This window comes from Hippocampus guttulatus, chromosome 20 (assembly GCF_054856545.1).
Source record: "Hippocampus guttulatus isolate MCC_2025c chromosome 20, RoL_Hgut_1.0, whole genome shotgun sequence".
Lineage (NCBI taxonomy): Eukaryota > Metazoa > Chordata > Actinopteri > Syngnathiformes > Syngnathidae > Hippocampus > Hippocampus guttulatus.
This window is the reverse complement of record NC_141280.1, coordinates 8,989,903-9,007,254: the sequence shown is the minus strand read 5'-3', so window position 1 is coordinate 9,007,254 and position 17,352 is coordinate 8,989,903. Positions and strand designations below refer to the sequence as shown.

The 17,352-nt window shown below is 42.0% G+C and overlaps 1 protein-coding gene across 2 annotated transcripts; it reads right to left on the bottom strand.

Annotated features, from left to right (window-relative positions):
* Positions 1-1,697: 1,697 nt before the first annotated feature.
* Positions 1,698-12,392, bottom strand: LOC147187924 (low molecular weight phosphotyrosine protein phosphatase-like). 2 transcript variants are annotated; one of them, XM_086100968.1, is made up of 6 exons: positions 12,305-12,392; positions 10,980-11,053; positions 10,015-10,128; positions 6,596-6,657; positions 5,778-5,883; positions 1,698-1,966 (listed from the first exon to the last, which is right to left on the bottom strand). In XM_086100968.1, exons 1-6 carry the CDS (start codon positions 12,390-12,392, stop codon positions 1,889-1,891), a joined length of 522 nt encoding a protein of 173 aa, XP_085957094.1. In that variant the 3' UTR covers positions 1,698-1,888. The 2 variants fall into 2 exon arrangements, with proteins under 2 accessions (XP_085957094.1, XP_085957095.1); XM_086100969.1 differs by lacking the exon at positions 10,015-10,128 and adding an exon at positions 9,863-9,976 and having other exon boundaries at positions 12,305-12,370.
* Positions 12,393-17,352: the final 4,960 nt, after the last annotated feature.

Below are 17,352 nucleotides of genomic sequence, written 5' to 3'. Positions count from 1 at the left end.
CCACATTTTTCACCGGTGGTGTATTTTCCATTTCGGAGAAAAAAAAAATGAACAAAATCAATCTTCGCTATCGCAGATGCTAGCGACACACACGGACACCGCCCTGATATGAAACAATTGGCAAGCCTCCAGGGATTACTTGGCTCATCTCAACTTTGGCTACACCCTTTTTAATGAGTCACAGTCCGGTTCCAGTATCATTTATAACGCGCCTTTGAGGACCAGATTTGGGGGGAAATCAATTTGCATAAAAGGCGACAATCACATTCCGTGAAAAAAAGGGCCATTTTTGAAAGAAATATCGCACAGATAAGGTACATCGAATACAAACATGAGCTCAGCGTTGGAAGATCGGCGAGAAAGTTTTTCCAAAGTCCTAATGAGGCTCAAATGTATCTATGATGGCTCAAGAGTGAAAATATGTTTTGTCGTAAGACAAAAAGACTATGGCTGTTTTTTCCCCCTCCCCCAAACCTTTCACATCCAGTTAGTGGGTGGTAACTTGCTTTTTATGATTCCAACACACCATCTTGCTGCTCAGTATCCTTTGGTCAAAGCAAAAAATAATGCCCCACACCCCAAAAAAAAAAAAAAAAAAAAAAGACATGGAACCTTTGAGAGGAGATGCAAAAACGTGCTCTGACGAGAGAGAGAGTCTACTGGTAAGCGTTTCGAAACGTATGAATGAAAAAGTGCAAAAACGCCCCAATTCAAAACCAGGAGAATTTTTTTTTTTAAGGGTTTTTTTAGGGATCCATAAATATGCTTTATGATCTGACTGGTCCCTAATTGATGGAATAGCTTTGCTTCAGATAGCTCTGAAAGACCAATGGCAAAATGGCCGCCCGTGTTTATTGCAAGACCACCAAATGATGGAGGTGCTCAAAAAGCTTGGCAATGTAACATCGCTCAACTTTCCAGGATGATCTGCTTCCAACTTGTGATCACTTCAGCGAAAACTAAGAAGTTGTTGAAATGTGTACAAGCACTGGAATTTGCCCCAAATTTTTAAATCATAATGGCTAACTTCTTTTTCATGATTGAACATGGCTCGAGACTTTTTCCACACATCTTCTTATGATACGTAATCACGTCTGTCAGGTATCATGTTGATGAATGAGACGCGTGTTAGGGGCAAACCTTTTTTTTCCCCACCCAAACTTCATTAACTCATTCAGTACCAGCCAATTCTAGACCAAGTCTGAAAAGACGTTTAAAAACGTCTTTGGGAGTGAATGAGTTAATGCTAGTTTTTTGGGTCATGCTGAGGTCACCCCCCCCCCCCCAAAAAAAAGATACAGTAACTTGACGGGGACAGAATAATTTACAAGAGGACTCACAGGCGCACATGGACATTAAAAGTCAACAGTTGCGCAAATTTGAACTTTGTTCAGCAAAATAGTAGCAGATTATTCAAAGAGTGGGGACTTACTGCCTGTTGTGAACAAATTCCAGTTATTAAAATAGTGTCGCGAAGGGCGATGAGCATTCCAATAAGTGTCTCAGCCAGCTTTGAAACTTCCACTCTCTTATTTCATTTAGCTCCCCTTTGTAACGCAACTAATATAGTTCACATAAGTCATAGCTCGTCAAATAAATGCCACACCAACCACTCTTTGCGCAAATGCGTAATCGTAAATGTCAGTTCTGAACGCTGCGTTTTGCGCCACCCGCAATGATAATCAAGATGATCTGAGTGGGTTGTATGGTTTTTATTTCAACACAGGAATTGTTCTGCAAGTCAATTATGTGGTCAGAGCAAGCACAACACAGAAAACCTGGAGGCGTTCCGGTGGCTGTCCCTCCCCACCCCCCACAACAATGATATTCTTGTGCAACGTGGCCAAAGAATGCCTTACCGGTGGCCAATTGGCAAGCGACAACAGCGCTACGAGTTTGCCTCAAAAAACGCCCTGCAGCATCGTTGACACTGTTCGTACACCTTTTCAAAGTCTTCGTCACTTCCCTGCAGCAAAAAATAAATAAATACAATGGGGGGGGGGGGGGGTGAGGAGTGTCAGGTCGCAGACAAGGGAGCAATAACTGCTTTCATTGTTCATGTCGAAGAATGCGGAGATAAGCAGAGATAAGGCTGTTAAAATTTCAAACCCGACTATCATGATGCGGCGTACACGTGCCAACCCAATGCGGCTTAAAAATATAGTTGAATGGCTTTTGCCCTGAGGGAGACCGATTCCAGATGCCGACAGCAAATTTGGCATCAGGGGCCCCTTCGCATCAAAATGTTTGTCTTCACAACGCGCTGGAATAAAATGTTCCTTTTCGCCTTTTGCGGCGCTTTCACAGTGTAATTAGTGTGATGAGATCCCAATCAGGCTGAGATATCGTGACTCAGTCAAAAGTCAAATCCCAAAGTTGCAGAAAAATACTGTGAAATGCAACCATCTCCTTCCGTGATGAATTAATATGGTTATGTGCAAATAATAGATTTGTTATTGCCAGCAACAGGGGGGGGGGGTTTAAATAATTTTTAAAATCGCCCACTCATGTCTTCCTCATGAAAATGGACGGCAGCGGGTCTCTTATGAGACCACCGGTGACCGGGCAATCGTGATCTGAGATTGGCGCCTCGTGGTATATTTGACGAACAAAATGACAGCGATGTGGAAGTCACCATTCGTTTTCATATGACAGGTACGGGACGGAGCAAGCGCAATGGAGCACATCAAATGTCTTGGAAATCCTCCCGAACAAATTAACGGTTCCACCTGTCCAACTCTTCTCTCAAAACTGTTTTCCCTTTTGCGGTACAGTGGTAGCTCTACTTACGAAATTAATTGGTTCTGGAAGAAAGTTCTTGACTAGAAAATGTTGTAAGTAGAGACGCATTTTCCATGTAACTTCCTTAATCCGTTTCAAGCTCCCCCAAAATTCAGTCATAAATGTTTCCTAAAGCATAAAAATAACAAATACGTGTTACAATTAGATTATTGCACAAAAAGTGAGAGTGTGCATAATGTAAAAAAACAAAGAATAAAAATTATGGTCATTTAACTTTGAACTCCATCCTCATTGTTTTTTGCCCTCTTGAGTTCATGTTCTCTTTCAGAAGGGGTTTTTGCCTGGTGTTTTGTAAACAACTGTTCCAAGGATGTTTGCTTTCGTCGGCTTTTAAAAATCCTTCGAAAATGTCCGAGGCAAACATCAGCAGAGTGAGCGATTGCCAACACTTTTTCTGGGTGGTTCACATTTATGTAAAACCACCGGAACCCCTCCTGGGCGAATGATGAGGACGCTGCATAAACACATATCTGTCTATCATTACACATAGACACATGCGGTCGACTGGTTGCCAGAATGATTCGGTAATAGCCAATGGCAGAGCAGCTATATGTATGTTGCGTTCAGGAAACTCGGAGCTGTGACTAGCAATCCATACTGTATTTTTACTTTCCGTATCTTGAAATGTCTTTCGAAACAAGAGGCAATATTTTCCCGTTGAGACGTTTCGTAACTTGAAAATTTCGTATGAAGAGACGTTCATAAGTAGAGGTACCACTGTATAGTCGAGTTTGAGGGCACGTTTGAAAACGCTTCAGCTTGGCGAATCCTTTGCAAAATTGGCCCGGACAAGCTTCTCTGCGGATATTCTGAACTGAAAGTTGCCAGCCAGTCAGAGACGGTCTTCTCCAAGTAGCAGACGAAATGAACGGAATGAGGCGATAGGTTGAGATGCCATCAAGTGTTGACCAGATTTTCTGTAAGGGACACCATACAAAAAAACGGTTCCCATTTTTGGCACGCTGTCCTCATGTTGAAGACCCAGCATTTGGCCAGACTGTCGGTTTTGGGAAATGTCACGTTATCACAAGTGAGAGTCACACTTGGACTGGTGACCACCTCGGGCCCATGACTCGTGGTGCCGACTCACTCACTCAATCATTCATTTTGTTTCACAAACTTTTCCGTTTCGGTCTTCAGATTTTGAATTGAGATTGCTTCTATACTGATGTAATCCATATGTGCATTTTCTGTAGCACCTGTCGTCATTCAACGGTAAGTCAAGCCCCAAATGTTCTATGCGCCTCCACTCGTCGAAACACAACATTCTCATTCATATTGCGTTTGTGGAATACGAGTTAAGCAGCAAGATCCACTCTTTTTTTCTTTTTTTTGTCCATCTCAGGGGACAGCCATTTTTGCCACTTCCTGTCAACTTAACCTCACCTTTGCTCGGGGCTCAGATCACAATCGCAACTCACCTGTTTTCGGACGCTGAGCCATGATTGGTTGTTACGTGAGCCCCAAGCAACTGTGATGTCATTTTTCAGTTGACCACAGGCGGAAAAATGGCCGCCCAATGATTTGGATAAAAAAACGGATGGATATTACTACTCATCTGTTATTCCACACAGTACGAATCTGAATGCCATGTTTAGACTAGTGGGGCTGCGTAGAACATTCTTAGCAGAAAGTTGTCTTTTTTTTTTGGGGTGAGAAAAGTGGGGTACACGCTGAACAAACAGCCTGCTCATCGCAGGGCACATATAGACAAACAACCATTCGCACAGTGAATCCAGAGTCGTGAATGAGACTAACATGCATATTTTGGGAGTGTAAAAAACAAAAAAAAAAACAAACAAAAAAAACGGGGTGCTCCAAGAAAAAGGGGGAAACAATCAAACTGGAAGCCTGGAGCCAAGATTCAAAACTCTCAGCCTGAGAATGTTGCGGCAGCTGTGCTGTTCTAAATTGCTGTAATGAGCAATCAAATTCCTTCCCCCACATCAAACAATTTTTGCTCGAGCCGATCGAAGAAGTTCTGAAGAAGCGGCAACTTAGCAAGTCAAACGAAATGTTTACAAAGTCGCAATCTACTCCGCAATATTTTCCAGACATTTGATTGATGATCCAATCAAAGTGTTTAGTTGTGAAGAGGATTTTTTGTTGTTGTTGTTGTTTGTTTGTTCTTATTTTGTATGGTAAACTAGCCAAAATATCCTTCGGGAATATACCGCCTGTTAAAGCCGGGAATTTTCCCCCCCCTTTTTTTTTTTCCAATGCTGCAGTTCAGAGTGGGAGACAAACGCCCTGCGGCCACTTGACCATGTTCAGCTGTGGTCTCAGAAGCCGTAACGGAGACGAGATAACACCTGCGCGTGTAAGCCGTCTGCCAACTATTTTATTAACAGCGGGCGCGACCGTGTTGCGGTTGCAGCAGGAACACTTTCGACCGAGCAGGCATCTAAATGGACAGTCAAATGGATGTACTGGATGACTTTTTGGCCAGTTTGGAGTGAGACACACTGCACAGGGTTGCCTAATTAACAGAGAATCTGTTTCTCTTCACTTGCGTGGCTCACAGTTATTTTAACAGAGCGATAAACGCAAGTCCCACCCAATTGGGGCGAAAGGCGGGGTACACCCCCAAACTGGTCACCGACCAATCACGGGGCACATATCCACACTCACATTCACACCTCCGGATGATTTTGAGTCTTCAATTAACGCTGTCAAACCCCCAACCTCTGTACAGATGAGCTCACCACTAACGCGCCGTGCCGCCTTCCTAAATGATGTCATAACTGCTTGATGGAAGGGCTTCAAAGGTCTTCGGGCACCGCAGAAGTGCGAAGCCAAACCGAGCAAGCTGCTTTTGGAAAGGCCCAACCCTCGGGAGAGTTTTACGATACCGGTTTTATGCTCACTCCAAATTTCTATACCATCCAAGCACGGGATCTTGTGCAATAACTCTAAACCCTTCCGCATTCCCCGCCATGTTTCGAAAAGGACAAACCACTGACTGGATTACTTACATAATAGGGATCCTTGATGATCAGCTGCTTCTGCGGGTCATATGCACCGAGAAGTTCGATTTTTGCCCGGTGATTCTCCACATCCCTGGCTTTCTGTTTCAAGTCCCTGAAAGGACAAGAGGGAAAAACTTTTCTTTTTCTTTAACCAGCAGGAAGGAGAAGGCACACCACTGACACACCAGGCTGTAAAATATGTTTGGCCTGCACTACCGGGAACTAATCAGATTCCAGCATGTTTGCACTTTTCAGGACAAGGACAACACCATATGGAAGAAAACCCGTCCTCATCGGCCTTTTCAAGAAATTGTACACTTCTCATTCTGGTCAGATTAACATTTGCTGAGAAAAATATGTGGGGGAAAAAAACCTGCCCAAGGAGCATAGACATGGCATCCAAAGAACTCACTAAGCTCCTTACAGATCAGATCTACCTTGGGCATGTGATCTGAAAAACCATCCCGAAACGTTCAAAGTGGAAAACAAAAATTACCCTTCACCCTGACCTTTTGAAAGAGATTAAGGAAGGCTATTGCTCATTAAAAGGAGGCATTCACCTACACGTTAGTTTTAGCTCACCGTTGCTGGGAATATGTAGCGAAGTAGCACATAAGTTTGGATTCAGCTTTTGGGACGGCATAGTTCGATCCCCCTATTATTATTATTATTGGGGGGGAGGGGGGTTCATTCTCTTCTTTTGTTCATCCACACCGGCCATTAATAACACCAAACACATGCTACCAGCATTTTTGAAGAAGGTGAGATCCAAAGTCAAAAGGGGGAGGAAAAAAAAAAAAACAACCGATGACATGTTTTCATACCTCAAGTTTCTCTCGTCCATGCAGAGAATAAATTCAAAGCTCATAAAGTCATCCTCGGTCACCTGGAAGTGGGAGACAAATGCAGAAGAAAGCGGGTCGATGTGGAAATGTTTACACCATATGCAATAAATTTAAAAACAAAACAAAACCACAATTCCCAATTGAACAGAGGATCACTCCAAGCGGGAGTGATCCGAATGATACGAATCAGTCCACAGAGGGGAAAAAAAAGATTTATTTGGTACGATAACATCTTCCTCTATTCACCCAGCGGCGGTTGGGCAATAAGGGGTTGCTTGAGCGGCGAACCGCCATTAAGGTCGCGGAAAAAAAAAATGCAATGTAGCATTACAACTTGTATTGTTTTACTATGACTACGAATGTGGCTTTCACTGGTTGATTCATGGCAGATGCCTGGTTGCTTGTCAAAGACAGCCAAAAAAACAACCCCCCCCCAAAAAAAACGCAGGATTCCCCTCCCAGAGGAGGACGCTGAGAATCAGGAGGACCACGCGAGTCTGGAAATGGGTCATGAAATGAGCGACGGGGCATCTGCTTCACAGTTTTTGTTGGATTTCATGGGAGCGGCAGACACGGATGAGATTGAACGTTATTACCATTTTAGACTGGTAATAATATCTGAAGCACTTTTATTTAACTTAAAAAAAATAATAATCCAATCATTCGTCAGTGCCGAGTTTGTTATTGTTCTGGCTGAAAACAAAACGTTTGTGAGCAGGGTGGATATCTGTGTATCAGTCACGGCTTAAAAATAATAAATATCCAATTGCACCTATTCATGTTTAAAAAAAAAAATTAAAAAGGGGGGGGGGGTCGGGCTTGTTGGAATGGTGTGTCTGTTATCCATCAAAAAAAACCAAATCCAGGCAGTTTAAGTTCATGGGACGATGATTGTTTTGGCGTCAAAGTTATGCTCATTCCTCAAACATTGACTCAATGAGAACAAATTGATGAGTACAGCCTTTTAAACGCCCATATCCGAAAAGCGCGGTCGACTTGGGGCTTGTTTTCTTGCCATACGCGCAAAACACTCTGCAAATATGAATAGAACGTGCGTCTGATGTGGTCTCCCTTTGACCGCGTTTGTGGAAGAAGAAGAAGCGAGTGGAAGCAGAAAGGCAATGGCGGGGCTAATGAAGGGAGAGCGAGGGGCAGCGGAAAATGCGAGTGTCAAAACTCATTGTTCGGATGGGGACACAGGCCTCACCGGTCCCGCTTTGAGGAGATTAGAGCGGGTCAGCTTTGCAGGGACAAAAGGGGTGAGAAGGAGAAACCAGGCAAAAGCAACGAGCCTCTGAGAAGAAGAAGGGTTTTTGGGGGGGGGGGGGGGGGGGGGGACTGAGGACACGAGGAAGCAGGAAAATGCCCTAAATGGACAAATGTTCTGAAACTTCTCAGAGGATCGGAAACACACTGAGGAGTGATGGGGATGCTAAATTTATGAACAAATCCTCTCTCTGCCATGCGATTCATCGCCTGCAGCCAACTTGCACAGCGGGGCAGGGCTGACGCCCGAGTCACTCATCTGTTCCCAAGACGAGAAATGTCTCATGTCTCGGATTTATTATGTTGACCCCGCTTTTGCTGTGACCAATTTCAGAGTCTTATCAAACGATCACGGGCGACAATCGGGATTTTGCGGCTACGGGAAAACTGTCAAGGCCACGCGAGTCTCTTGGAAATTGCCTTGCTCCTCGGGCAGCGTTTGTACTCAGTGGAAGAAGTGGCTTGCGCTCAGAAGCTAAATACTGATTCGGGTGGATTGACACTGAAAAGATCATTACGATTTTTTTTTTGTTTGCTCTGAAGTGACAACTGGGAGATGCATCATGGAAGCAGAAATACAAAAATGAATGAAAATCCGCGACGTTCAGATTGGAATAAGGCGAGAAACGTGACATGCATCGGCCAATGCGAATGCAGCGTCTGCGCTAGGTGTCACAGTTAATCGGTGAATCCACAACTCATCCGTCGACATATTCGTAATTATGTTCAGAACCCATTTATCATTTCTTGCCATTGTTTGAACTTCAAATTGTGCAAATCCTCTGATTTCTGTTTCTCAACAATAATTATTCTCAGATTTTTGGAGTCCTTCATGAAAGCGAACTTCCTATCTTTTGTGTTTAGCCAAAACACGACATTTGCACACATGTACTTTGAGAGCAAACCAGAAACTAAATCATAATGGCAAATGTAATAGCCAGTTCGATTGTTTACAAAAAAAAAAAATTGTCTGAATAACCTACAATTGGCATGCAGTCGAAGCTGAAGCAGCCTCAATAAGTGGATAATAACGACCGCGGACTTCGAAGTGGTGGCACTACTTTAATCAATACCAGAATTTTTTTAGCAGATTGAATTGGCGACTGAATGTATTTTTTGGTGTGCTATTGTATTGATGTGAGTGCACAATGCTATTTGATAGCAATATACAACTTGAACGGAACAATGTTTCTGCCATTCTTTTTTTTTTTTTGTGGGAGGGTGGGGGGGATTTTGACAGTATGATATAAAACAAGTGGTTCTTCGCATCAATCAGTACCCAAGAAGTATCGCAGCTCTCAGTTTAATCCAAAATAAATGTTCATCCGATTACTTGATAAATCAATGAAATAATCAATAATAAAATATTCAACAGTGTCAGCCCTACACCTGATTTTACCACTGCGATTAATCTCCATCCGTCGTTCCCACGCCTTTACTGAGTCAAGGCAAACATTCTACATTCGAAAAATCTCTCTGCACACAACCAAACATAAAATGTGACAGTGAAATAATGATGCACTCGTCTCAATGTACTCATGAATTTAATTACAGGTGAAATCTGGGCCTGTTTTGCAAGAGACTCAATTATTATTCTGTTACTGTCCATCAATGGCAACAGGTATAGACGCAGATTAATTGGAGCTTCTGCCATCTAGTGGACAAACTATACATTGACCTGCCTGCCAGCACCAAACGCAACAATTATTCAGTCCCACCTGCCGAGTTCTTACAATTTGTTTTTATAAATTGCAGCATGTTAAATAATTTAACCAATTAATGTGAAGTGCAAATGGAGTTGAAAACAAAAATAACCCTTTGGGAGAAATGTATCGAAAGTGCATTTAAAAATGAAAAGTCCGGCTTCAATTTGAGGAAATACGTTACGCAGCTAACCACATTGAAAGCACATATCCCCAATGTCACACATAAGCAAGTATTGTGATGTCGTGTGTGGAAGTCCTGTAACATGCTCGGCACCTGTCGGGCCCTATGAGCGGTCTCAATGCCACGGCCCTTTAGGCAGGCCAGCCCGCGGGCGTCCGGAAGGCAGCCGACATTCCAGTCGGACGTGGCGCCGCTGTCTATCAGCCACTGCAACGACACAGAGCAAAGGCGGGTGATGGTCGTACCTGTCGAGCCACGTGTCTCATGGGCACGTCGTGCCTCTTCATGCAGGCTAGGCCGCGATGGTCGGGCGGTTTTCCTATCTCATAGCCGAACGTGGCGGCACTGTCTATCCTCCACTGGGCGGGGGAGAGAGCACGCAAAACAAGACGTCACGGTGAGTTTTTTCGAAATTGAGGTAAATTGATGAGTCACTTTATAATGAATATTGATGTGGGTAAATGTTTTGGAGCTTTTTGACAGTTGTCCTGAGGTTTTATCACTTTTTTTTTTAGCACTGCATAGCTGGCCATATTAAGTGCCTTCTTCCTTGCTAGTATTTTATCAAAATGGGCATGCTTACTCTGCAAGCCTCCTTAACATTGAGAATTTTAATTCTAACAATCTGCAAGTTACCTTGTAGACACAAACAATGTCTTTGAAACTAGTTTTAATCACATTTTGAAGAGTAACATTTTTTTTATTATTATTATTATTATTAAAAATCTTCAAAGATATCTTAAACATATTTGGGACTAGTCAACTACTTCAGTTTTGCCTTGGTCAAAACTAAATTACAGATATGTTCTTCTACTTCTTCTTCTTCTGCTGTAAATTGGGAATTTTTCCATTGTGAGACCAATAAAGCTTTTCTTATCTAATCTAATGGGTCAAATTCTGTCAATTTTCTGTATGGGGTTAACAATGATTGATATATACTATTCAGTCGCCAATTTCCGCTAAGAAATCTGCGACAGAATTGTATATATTTGTAACTCAAGTTTAAGGTATCTACAATTTAATTCTGATGACTCACAAATCCAGTTCACGCGACCTACAACTTCATTTTGTCTTGGTAAGAGTTGACGCAGGACATGTGAAAGGGGGCATATAAATATCTTGAATTGAGCTCAATTTAATATATCGCCAGGTATAGTAAATAGTATATGCCATGCCGTAAATCAGCACCCTTGTATCTCTACAGTGATACCTTGTCAGCAACACCTGCTTCAGTTGCCATCTTCCTGAAGACGGCCTCCGCAATGGGGGACCTGCAGATGTTCCCTGTAAAAGTAATTGTTGGACAGTTATTAGTGTTATAATCCTCACAATACATTCTTGAACACCATCTGACGACTAAAACCTACAATCTGTAACATGAAGACCAGGCACAGATTTGACATTCCCAAAATCTCATGGCACATAACCAAAGAAAAAAATGTCACTAATATACATACAGTGAAATAATGATTTAGTCCCCACATACAAACCCAGTTCGTAGAAACAAGCGTGCGGACTAGTGTAACAATAACAGTTTAACCACCTTCTCTGCGTGATGCCATCAATTGAATTAGGTTCAGCAATTGGCCAGAAATTGAGCCTCACTGTGTTTGTTTACGGCAGGGGTGCCCAAACGTTTTGGACCGAAGAACGACTTTTCAATCAACCAACCTCCCGGGATCGCCCCTTACCGCGCACACACGCCATGATGAGAAGCCTGACACGGAAGCAAGCGATGCACTTTTGCAGCCTGTTGACTGTCGTAGCTCACACGTACCGTTTTAAAGTGCTTCCCTGGGCCCTCTACATTCCTATTCTTTGCCCGTGCCATCGGTGAATTGTACATGAAGCAAACTGAATGAGAATAATGACGATAAAAGATATAGCGCAACAACTGTGATCACAAGCTGCAATTGCAGACTGCTGATGTAGGTCACGCACCTGCTTTATTTGATTTTTTTAAATATTTTTTTTTGTGAAAATTAGACTGATAGGATGATTAGGGTGCAGTGTACATTAATACAAAAATATTACTAACATGTACAAAGACACAAATGTTTTTTGTTTTCTCCTCCATACCTTTCGGATCTACTTGGGACCAGCCCTCGATCTACCGGTCGATCAGTATCGACGTAATGGGCACCCCTGGTTTACGGGCTAGGCCTGAGAGGTGAACACCTGCGGCAGACAGCGCCACGGACATTGAACTTTCAAAGCGGGTACGACGGTGTTTCTACACTCCCTTCGGCTCCTGATTGGTCTTGTAAAATTAGGGTTGACTCGGCGTTTGGACAAGAAAGAAATATCAAATGCTCAATGAATTTTCACCTTCAGTGTCGCTTAGTGGACGATTAAACACTACAGACTCATCATTAAAGTTTACTAGTCAGGCGTGGTTCATTCCATTTACGACATTGGCGTGAATGTTCCGAACACTCGGAAGCACGAAGCGTCTAAATGAGTAAATTAAATACTGATAAACGTCTGTACTTTCGACCTTTTGTGGTTGTTATCAATGAAAAGTGCGTATCTTACCCAGACAGACAAACAGCACAGACTTGTTGCTTGAAGCCGCCATTTTGCCAATGACGTAGGGGTCCTGTGTCGCCAACGGTGTGGACATGGACAACCCTGTGCCTGAATAAAACAAGACGATAAAAAACTAAAATTAATATTTCTCTACTACTACTACTAATAATAATAATAATATTGTTATTATTATTATTATTATAAAACCAATCGGGAATGTACAAACCTTTCGTCCGAGGTATGAATTCAGAAAAAAATAAAGTATGCAAGGGCCACTTTGACCTTATTCACCAGTAAATTAATAAATGTGTTAAAGCAAACAACCCCCCAAAAACCTGCTACATCAGTTAAAGATTATTATGCAAAGAGTATTCCCCCCAATCCACCCATTATTAATAATTAAATTCTACACGTGGATATCCCAAAAGAATTTCACCAAAGCTTGTGAAGCCCAAACTAACAGTTCAGGGCGAGGCTCCAGGGGGTACGCTGTAAACTGCTATGAATGTGCCCAAGATTTCTCCATTGCGAGACTAATAAAGGTTTTCATATCTTATCTTATGAGCACATGGTAAATGACTGACACCAATTCAGTCACGCCTTCCTTTCATTATAGGTTGTTCTTCCTGGGTCGTGGTGGTTTCTGGAAAAAAATATATATATACAGTATATACAGCACACAGTCGGTACCAATGTATTTGCCGCGGACCGCTAAAACATGTTGAGTAGGCCATACTTCGGACAATCCTGTTCTAAATTGTTCATAGTGTGAATGGGTATTTATTTCTGTATATATTTGAACTGGTGACTAGCCCGGGGAATACCCCACCAGCAGCTGTGCACAACAACAGAACTACCGATACTTGTGTCTTTTTATTATGTCAATTACAAACCCTGAAATGTACTGTGACAACTGTGTTGCCGTAATGTTATCTTACAATTGTGTTGACAGTGCCATCTTAGAACAAAGCAAGCCTGTCATTTCAAGTCGCTAAAATCTCCATTTTCAATCGGTCTGTTATTTGGCCGGTGGCCGTGGAGCCTTTAGTGGGCTTGAATGCACATCTGGTGCTGAAAAAAGCAGCGACGGAAAAAGTCTCAAGGGCCAAACGATACCATCAAATTGGATGCTGTTTTGAAAACATGAATGGTGAGGGTCAACTACGGCAATGACTCTGGTTTAAAAGTTCTGCCATTTTGCCCACCAGATGAAATGGGCACAAACAAGGGAAACTTTCATTTGTAATGTCAGAGGAACAAAAAACAAAGAGGAAAGAAGATCCATTTGGAAGAACTACAAATTGTTAAACCAACGTTAGTGCTGCGTGAACCAACAGTTGTTATGTATATTTGCTTTTTGCTAGGAACTTTCCCTTGTGTATATTCGGCCTCTTTATTCATCCACATAAGTGTCGTAGACTATTCGCTAGCAGGATCAATTAGGAAAATATGACGAATGGTCTTGACACGACTGGAAGGCCATGCGTCAGAATATGATTTCGTTTTATTTTTGATTCATGTAGTCAGATGAGTCATCTACTTGTTGAACATGAATGATTTATTAAGAGCATTTTGAAATATGCTGTATAGTGGTAAAGAAATTATTTCTTGTAAATTCCAAAATGTTTAAATCATGGAACTGCGTTTAGAAACAGTACAGTCATTGTTAAAAAATTGTTTGGAACTTTTGATCTTCCATTGTAAAAAGCATAAAGTGTTTTTTTTTTTAAACTAGCATGAGGTGTCCATTATTTGCCTCTGTTACAAATACGTCATGCAGCTGCGGTGGCTGACTAACGTCGGCTTGTTTACAGTGCTAATGACAGATGTTAGGTAGCATGGTGGTCGACGGGTTAGCACACCTACCTCACAGTGCAGAGGTGCAAGGTTTGATTCCAGCTCCGGCCTTTTTGTGCAGAGTTTGCATGTTATCTCCGTGCCTGTGTCGGTTTTCTCTGGGTATTCTGGTTTCCTCCCACATTCCAAAAACATGCATAACAAGTTAATGGAACACTCTAAATTGTACCAAGGATTAATTGTGATTGTGAACGCCAATGGTTGTTCGTCTATGTGTGCCCTGCGATTGGCTGGCAACCAGTTCAGGGTGTCCTCCGCAGACTTCCAGAAGACGGCTAGAATCGGCTCCAGCACACCCACGACCCTCGTGAGCATAAGCGGATTGGAAAATGAATGGATGGATGGATGATAGATGTCATTTTGTTGAAGCTGGACAACATTTACTGTAGCTATTTTCCACAATTAATCGCTTGTCATTATGAATGGACATGTGAAGCTAGATTCATATCTTGCTAGCGGTTTGAAAATGGCCAACGCCCCATTTAATTGGAGTAAAAATAAACAAACAAAACGCTTAAAACCGTAAAGCCTTCATTGAATTAGCTTATTTTCAGCTTGCCGTTTTTGACCATGTATAGTGTTTCTTTTGTTTTGTTTTGTTTATTTATTTTTTATTGCATCCAGGTTTTTTTTTTCTGCTCCCAAACGCTGTGTCTGTGTATTCTGAATGGCTCAAACTTTGCCCGGCTCAGATGTCTACCGTCAATCAAATACATGCAAGTTCAATGAGCAGCAAAAATGGGTCCTACTTCCTCTCGCATCATTCAAATGGATTCAGGTTAGCTTACGAGAACAGTTGAACTTGATTTGGGGTTTATCAGAGGTGCTTTAAATGGTGACGCGTGTGTGCTGACTTCCATTTAACAAGCATACAGTATGAATGTTGATTGTAAACACAACCTCATCACCTTCTTGAAAATATTCCTCCCCCAGTTGATTTGTATATCTTCGAGGTTGCATTAATGGTGGAAATAGTTTTGAACAGGGGTGTGTAGACTTTTTATAGCAACTATACTTCAGAGGTGCTTGGGGGGGTCGTGATTTTGTGTTGTAAAGGATGTGGAAAATTGTTGTTTCTTTTATTATTATTACTATTATTATTTTTAGAAGCAGCTTCAAAGGATCCAAAGTTTACTCTCGGGCTGATGTAACTATTTGTTAAGACAGATGGACGACGTTATGAAATGCGAGGCTACCTTCCGTGGACTCCATCTGAGAGAATTACATATTCCAGTATCTCGGTGAGTTGGCAAATCATTTGGATAACTGCAATGGATAAATTACTTCCATTTTGGATCATGAAACTGTGGACAAATATTTATTCCTGTAATTTTTTTTGTTGTTGTTCAACTTCATCAAAACTGTTTGTCATTCCAAATTGCAATATTACCCATCTGCCTTTCAGTAAAGAATCTACCAAACACAACATTAAAAACTTTTCATTCTTACATGTAGGACCAACGTGACAAAACACAGCGGTAGTCATCACGCAAGCAAAGTTGTTTTCCACGATACTGTAAAACAAATAGACGGCGACTAATTGAGTGCGATGAGACCTTATTGATGGCAGTTAGCGCCCGCATGCATAATGAGCACTCATTAAACTACAGCATGCAAAAGATGCCGGCGGAAATTAGATGTTTTCATTTGCGAGGCCTCTTCTTTAATTGAGCCGGCCGCTTCCATTTACGCCTGGAGGATGGGCCTTAATTGCGGCGAATGACTTGGTGAAAAGAAAATCGTTTAGACGACGTCAAATGGAGGAATAAGTTCGTCAACGGGCTCAGAATTCGGCGCAGGAGCCGGAGCTCAGGGGAAAAGTAATTAATTAGCTCGACGTTTTTGTGTTTATCCTCCGACTCGCTCTTCCTTCGTCAAATAAGTCACGATGGCCACGTTTGACAGACAGGAGATGTCAACAATCTAAATAAGTGTTTGAACCTCAATTAAGGCAAGATACATACCGTACAAAATTCTACGTTGGAGCAGCCTCACCACAAAAGCAAAAATGTGGTGCCTTGAGGGTGACAATGTAACAGTAATCACAGTCATATTCTTTATCCTCTGCGTAGACTATCAGACTAACTAATATTAGTGCTGTGTTGATGAGCTGAGAGAGGTTCTGGGTCTCAATCTTGGCTCCGTAGCAACTCCAGTTTCTCTTGTGCAGCATGATAAATATCCATGTAATCCTCTTTTCTTGTCTCCAATTTGTTTTGGGGGTGGGGGGCCAAGTCATAAAACTCAAAAAGCGAGCACCCCGACCTACCAAAAGTAACACTGAATTTATGAAACCCATGAGTTAAACAGAGAGGCACAGCTGTGAAGAACCCAATGGCGGGAAAACAAACCAAATTGAGGGTGGGGGACTATTCCATGGAAAAAAAAATGCATGCACAACAGAAATAACTGGAAAAAATGAAGAAATAAATGGTTTAAAAAAAACATCTGTTAATGATTCCAAAAACTAAATTTTACAACAATCAAATGCTGATAGTCTTACAAAACAAAGTCCCCCAGAACTGCTTTTAAGATGAAAATGGATTTCGGCAAAAATGAATGGCAAAAGTCCATTGCCAAGAAATGTTCACCTTCTTTAAAATAAATAAAATAGCTTACAGCTGTTTGCCCTGACAACCAGTAATAACCCATCATTCTAGGCCATGACCCTTAAATTGAAAACAATTGTTTTTTTCACACATCAATGACTGGCCAAGTCTCAAATCACACACGCTCCTAATTTCATTCGCAGCTGCAATTTGATACCACTTCCTCTACATCACGTTGAGCTATTAGTTCTACTGTCACCATTCAAGCGTCCTTAATTTATTCCCTGTCGTCCTCTAGTGACAAGATTGTGAATAAGATTGAATTCTACCAAGGGGGAACTGTTCAAGACCCTGGGACGTCAACTCAGAGGCCCTCTTTGCAAAGTCAAATCTCTGAACCTTTAGGCCACCTTTCCTTAACCTTTGTTGGGCTACTTCGTGGGGTCAAGGAGAGTTGTAAGGCTTTTCCTTTTGAACATAGGGAAAAGGACGAAACTGTTTAATTGAATTTTCCAAACTAACATGATGCCATAATGGCAAGTATTAGCTTAATGAAATGAAAGAGAGAGAGCTGAAGACTTTTAAACCGTAAGGAACGCTTCTAGCTTTGCCACACTTGTCACGGACACAAATGAACACTTACAACGC

What these genes read in the sequence shown, in the direction of transcription:
- LOC147187924 (XM_086100968.1), bottom strand. Translation starts at nt 12,392, where the DNA reads ATGTCCACACCGTTGGCGACACAGGACCCCTACGTCATTGGCAAAATG. An exon ending in TGTGCTGTTTGTCTGTCTGG is followed by an intron (nt 11,054 to 12,304) that starts GTAAGATACGCA and finishes TTACTTTTACAG; the next exon opens with GGAACATCTGCAGGTCCCCC. An exon ending in TGAGACACGTGGCTCGACAG is followed by an intron (nt 6,658 to 10,014) that starts GTACGACCATCA and finishes TCCCACTTCCAG; the next exon opens with GTGACCGAGGATGACTTTAT.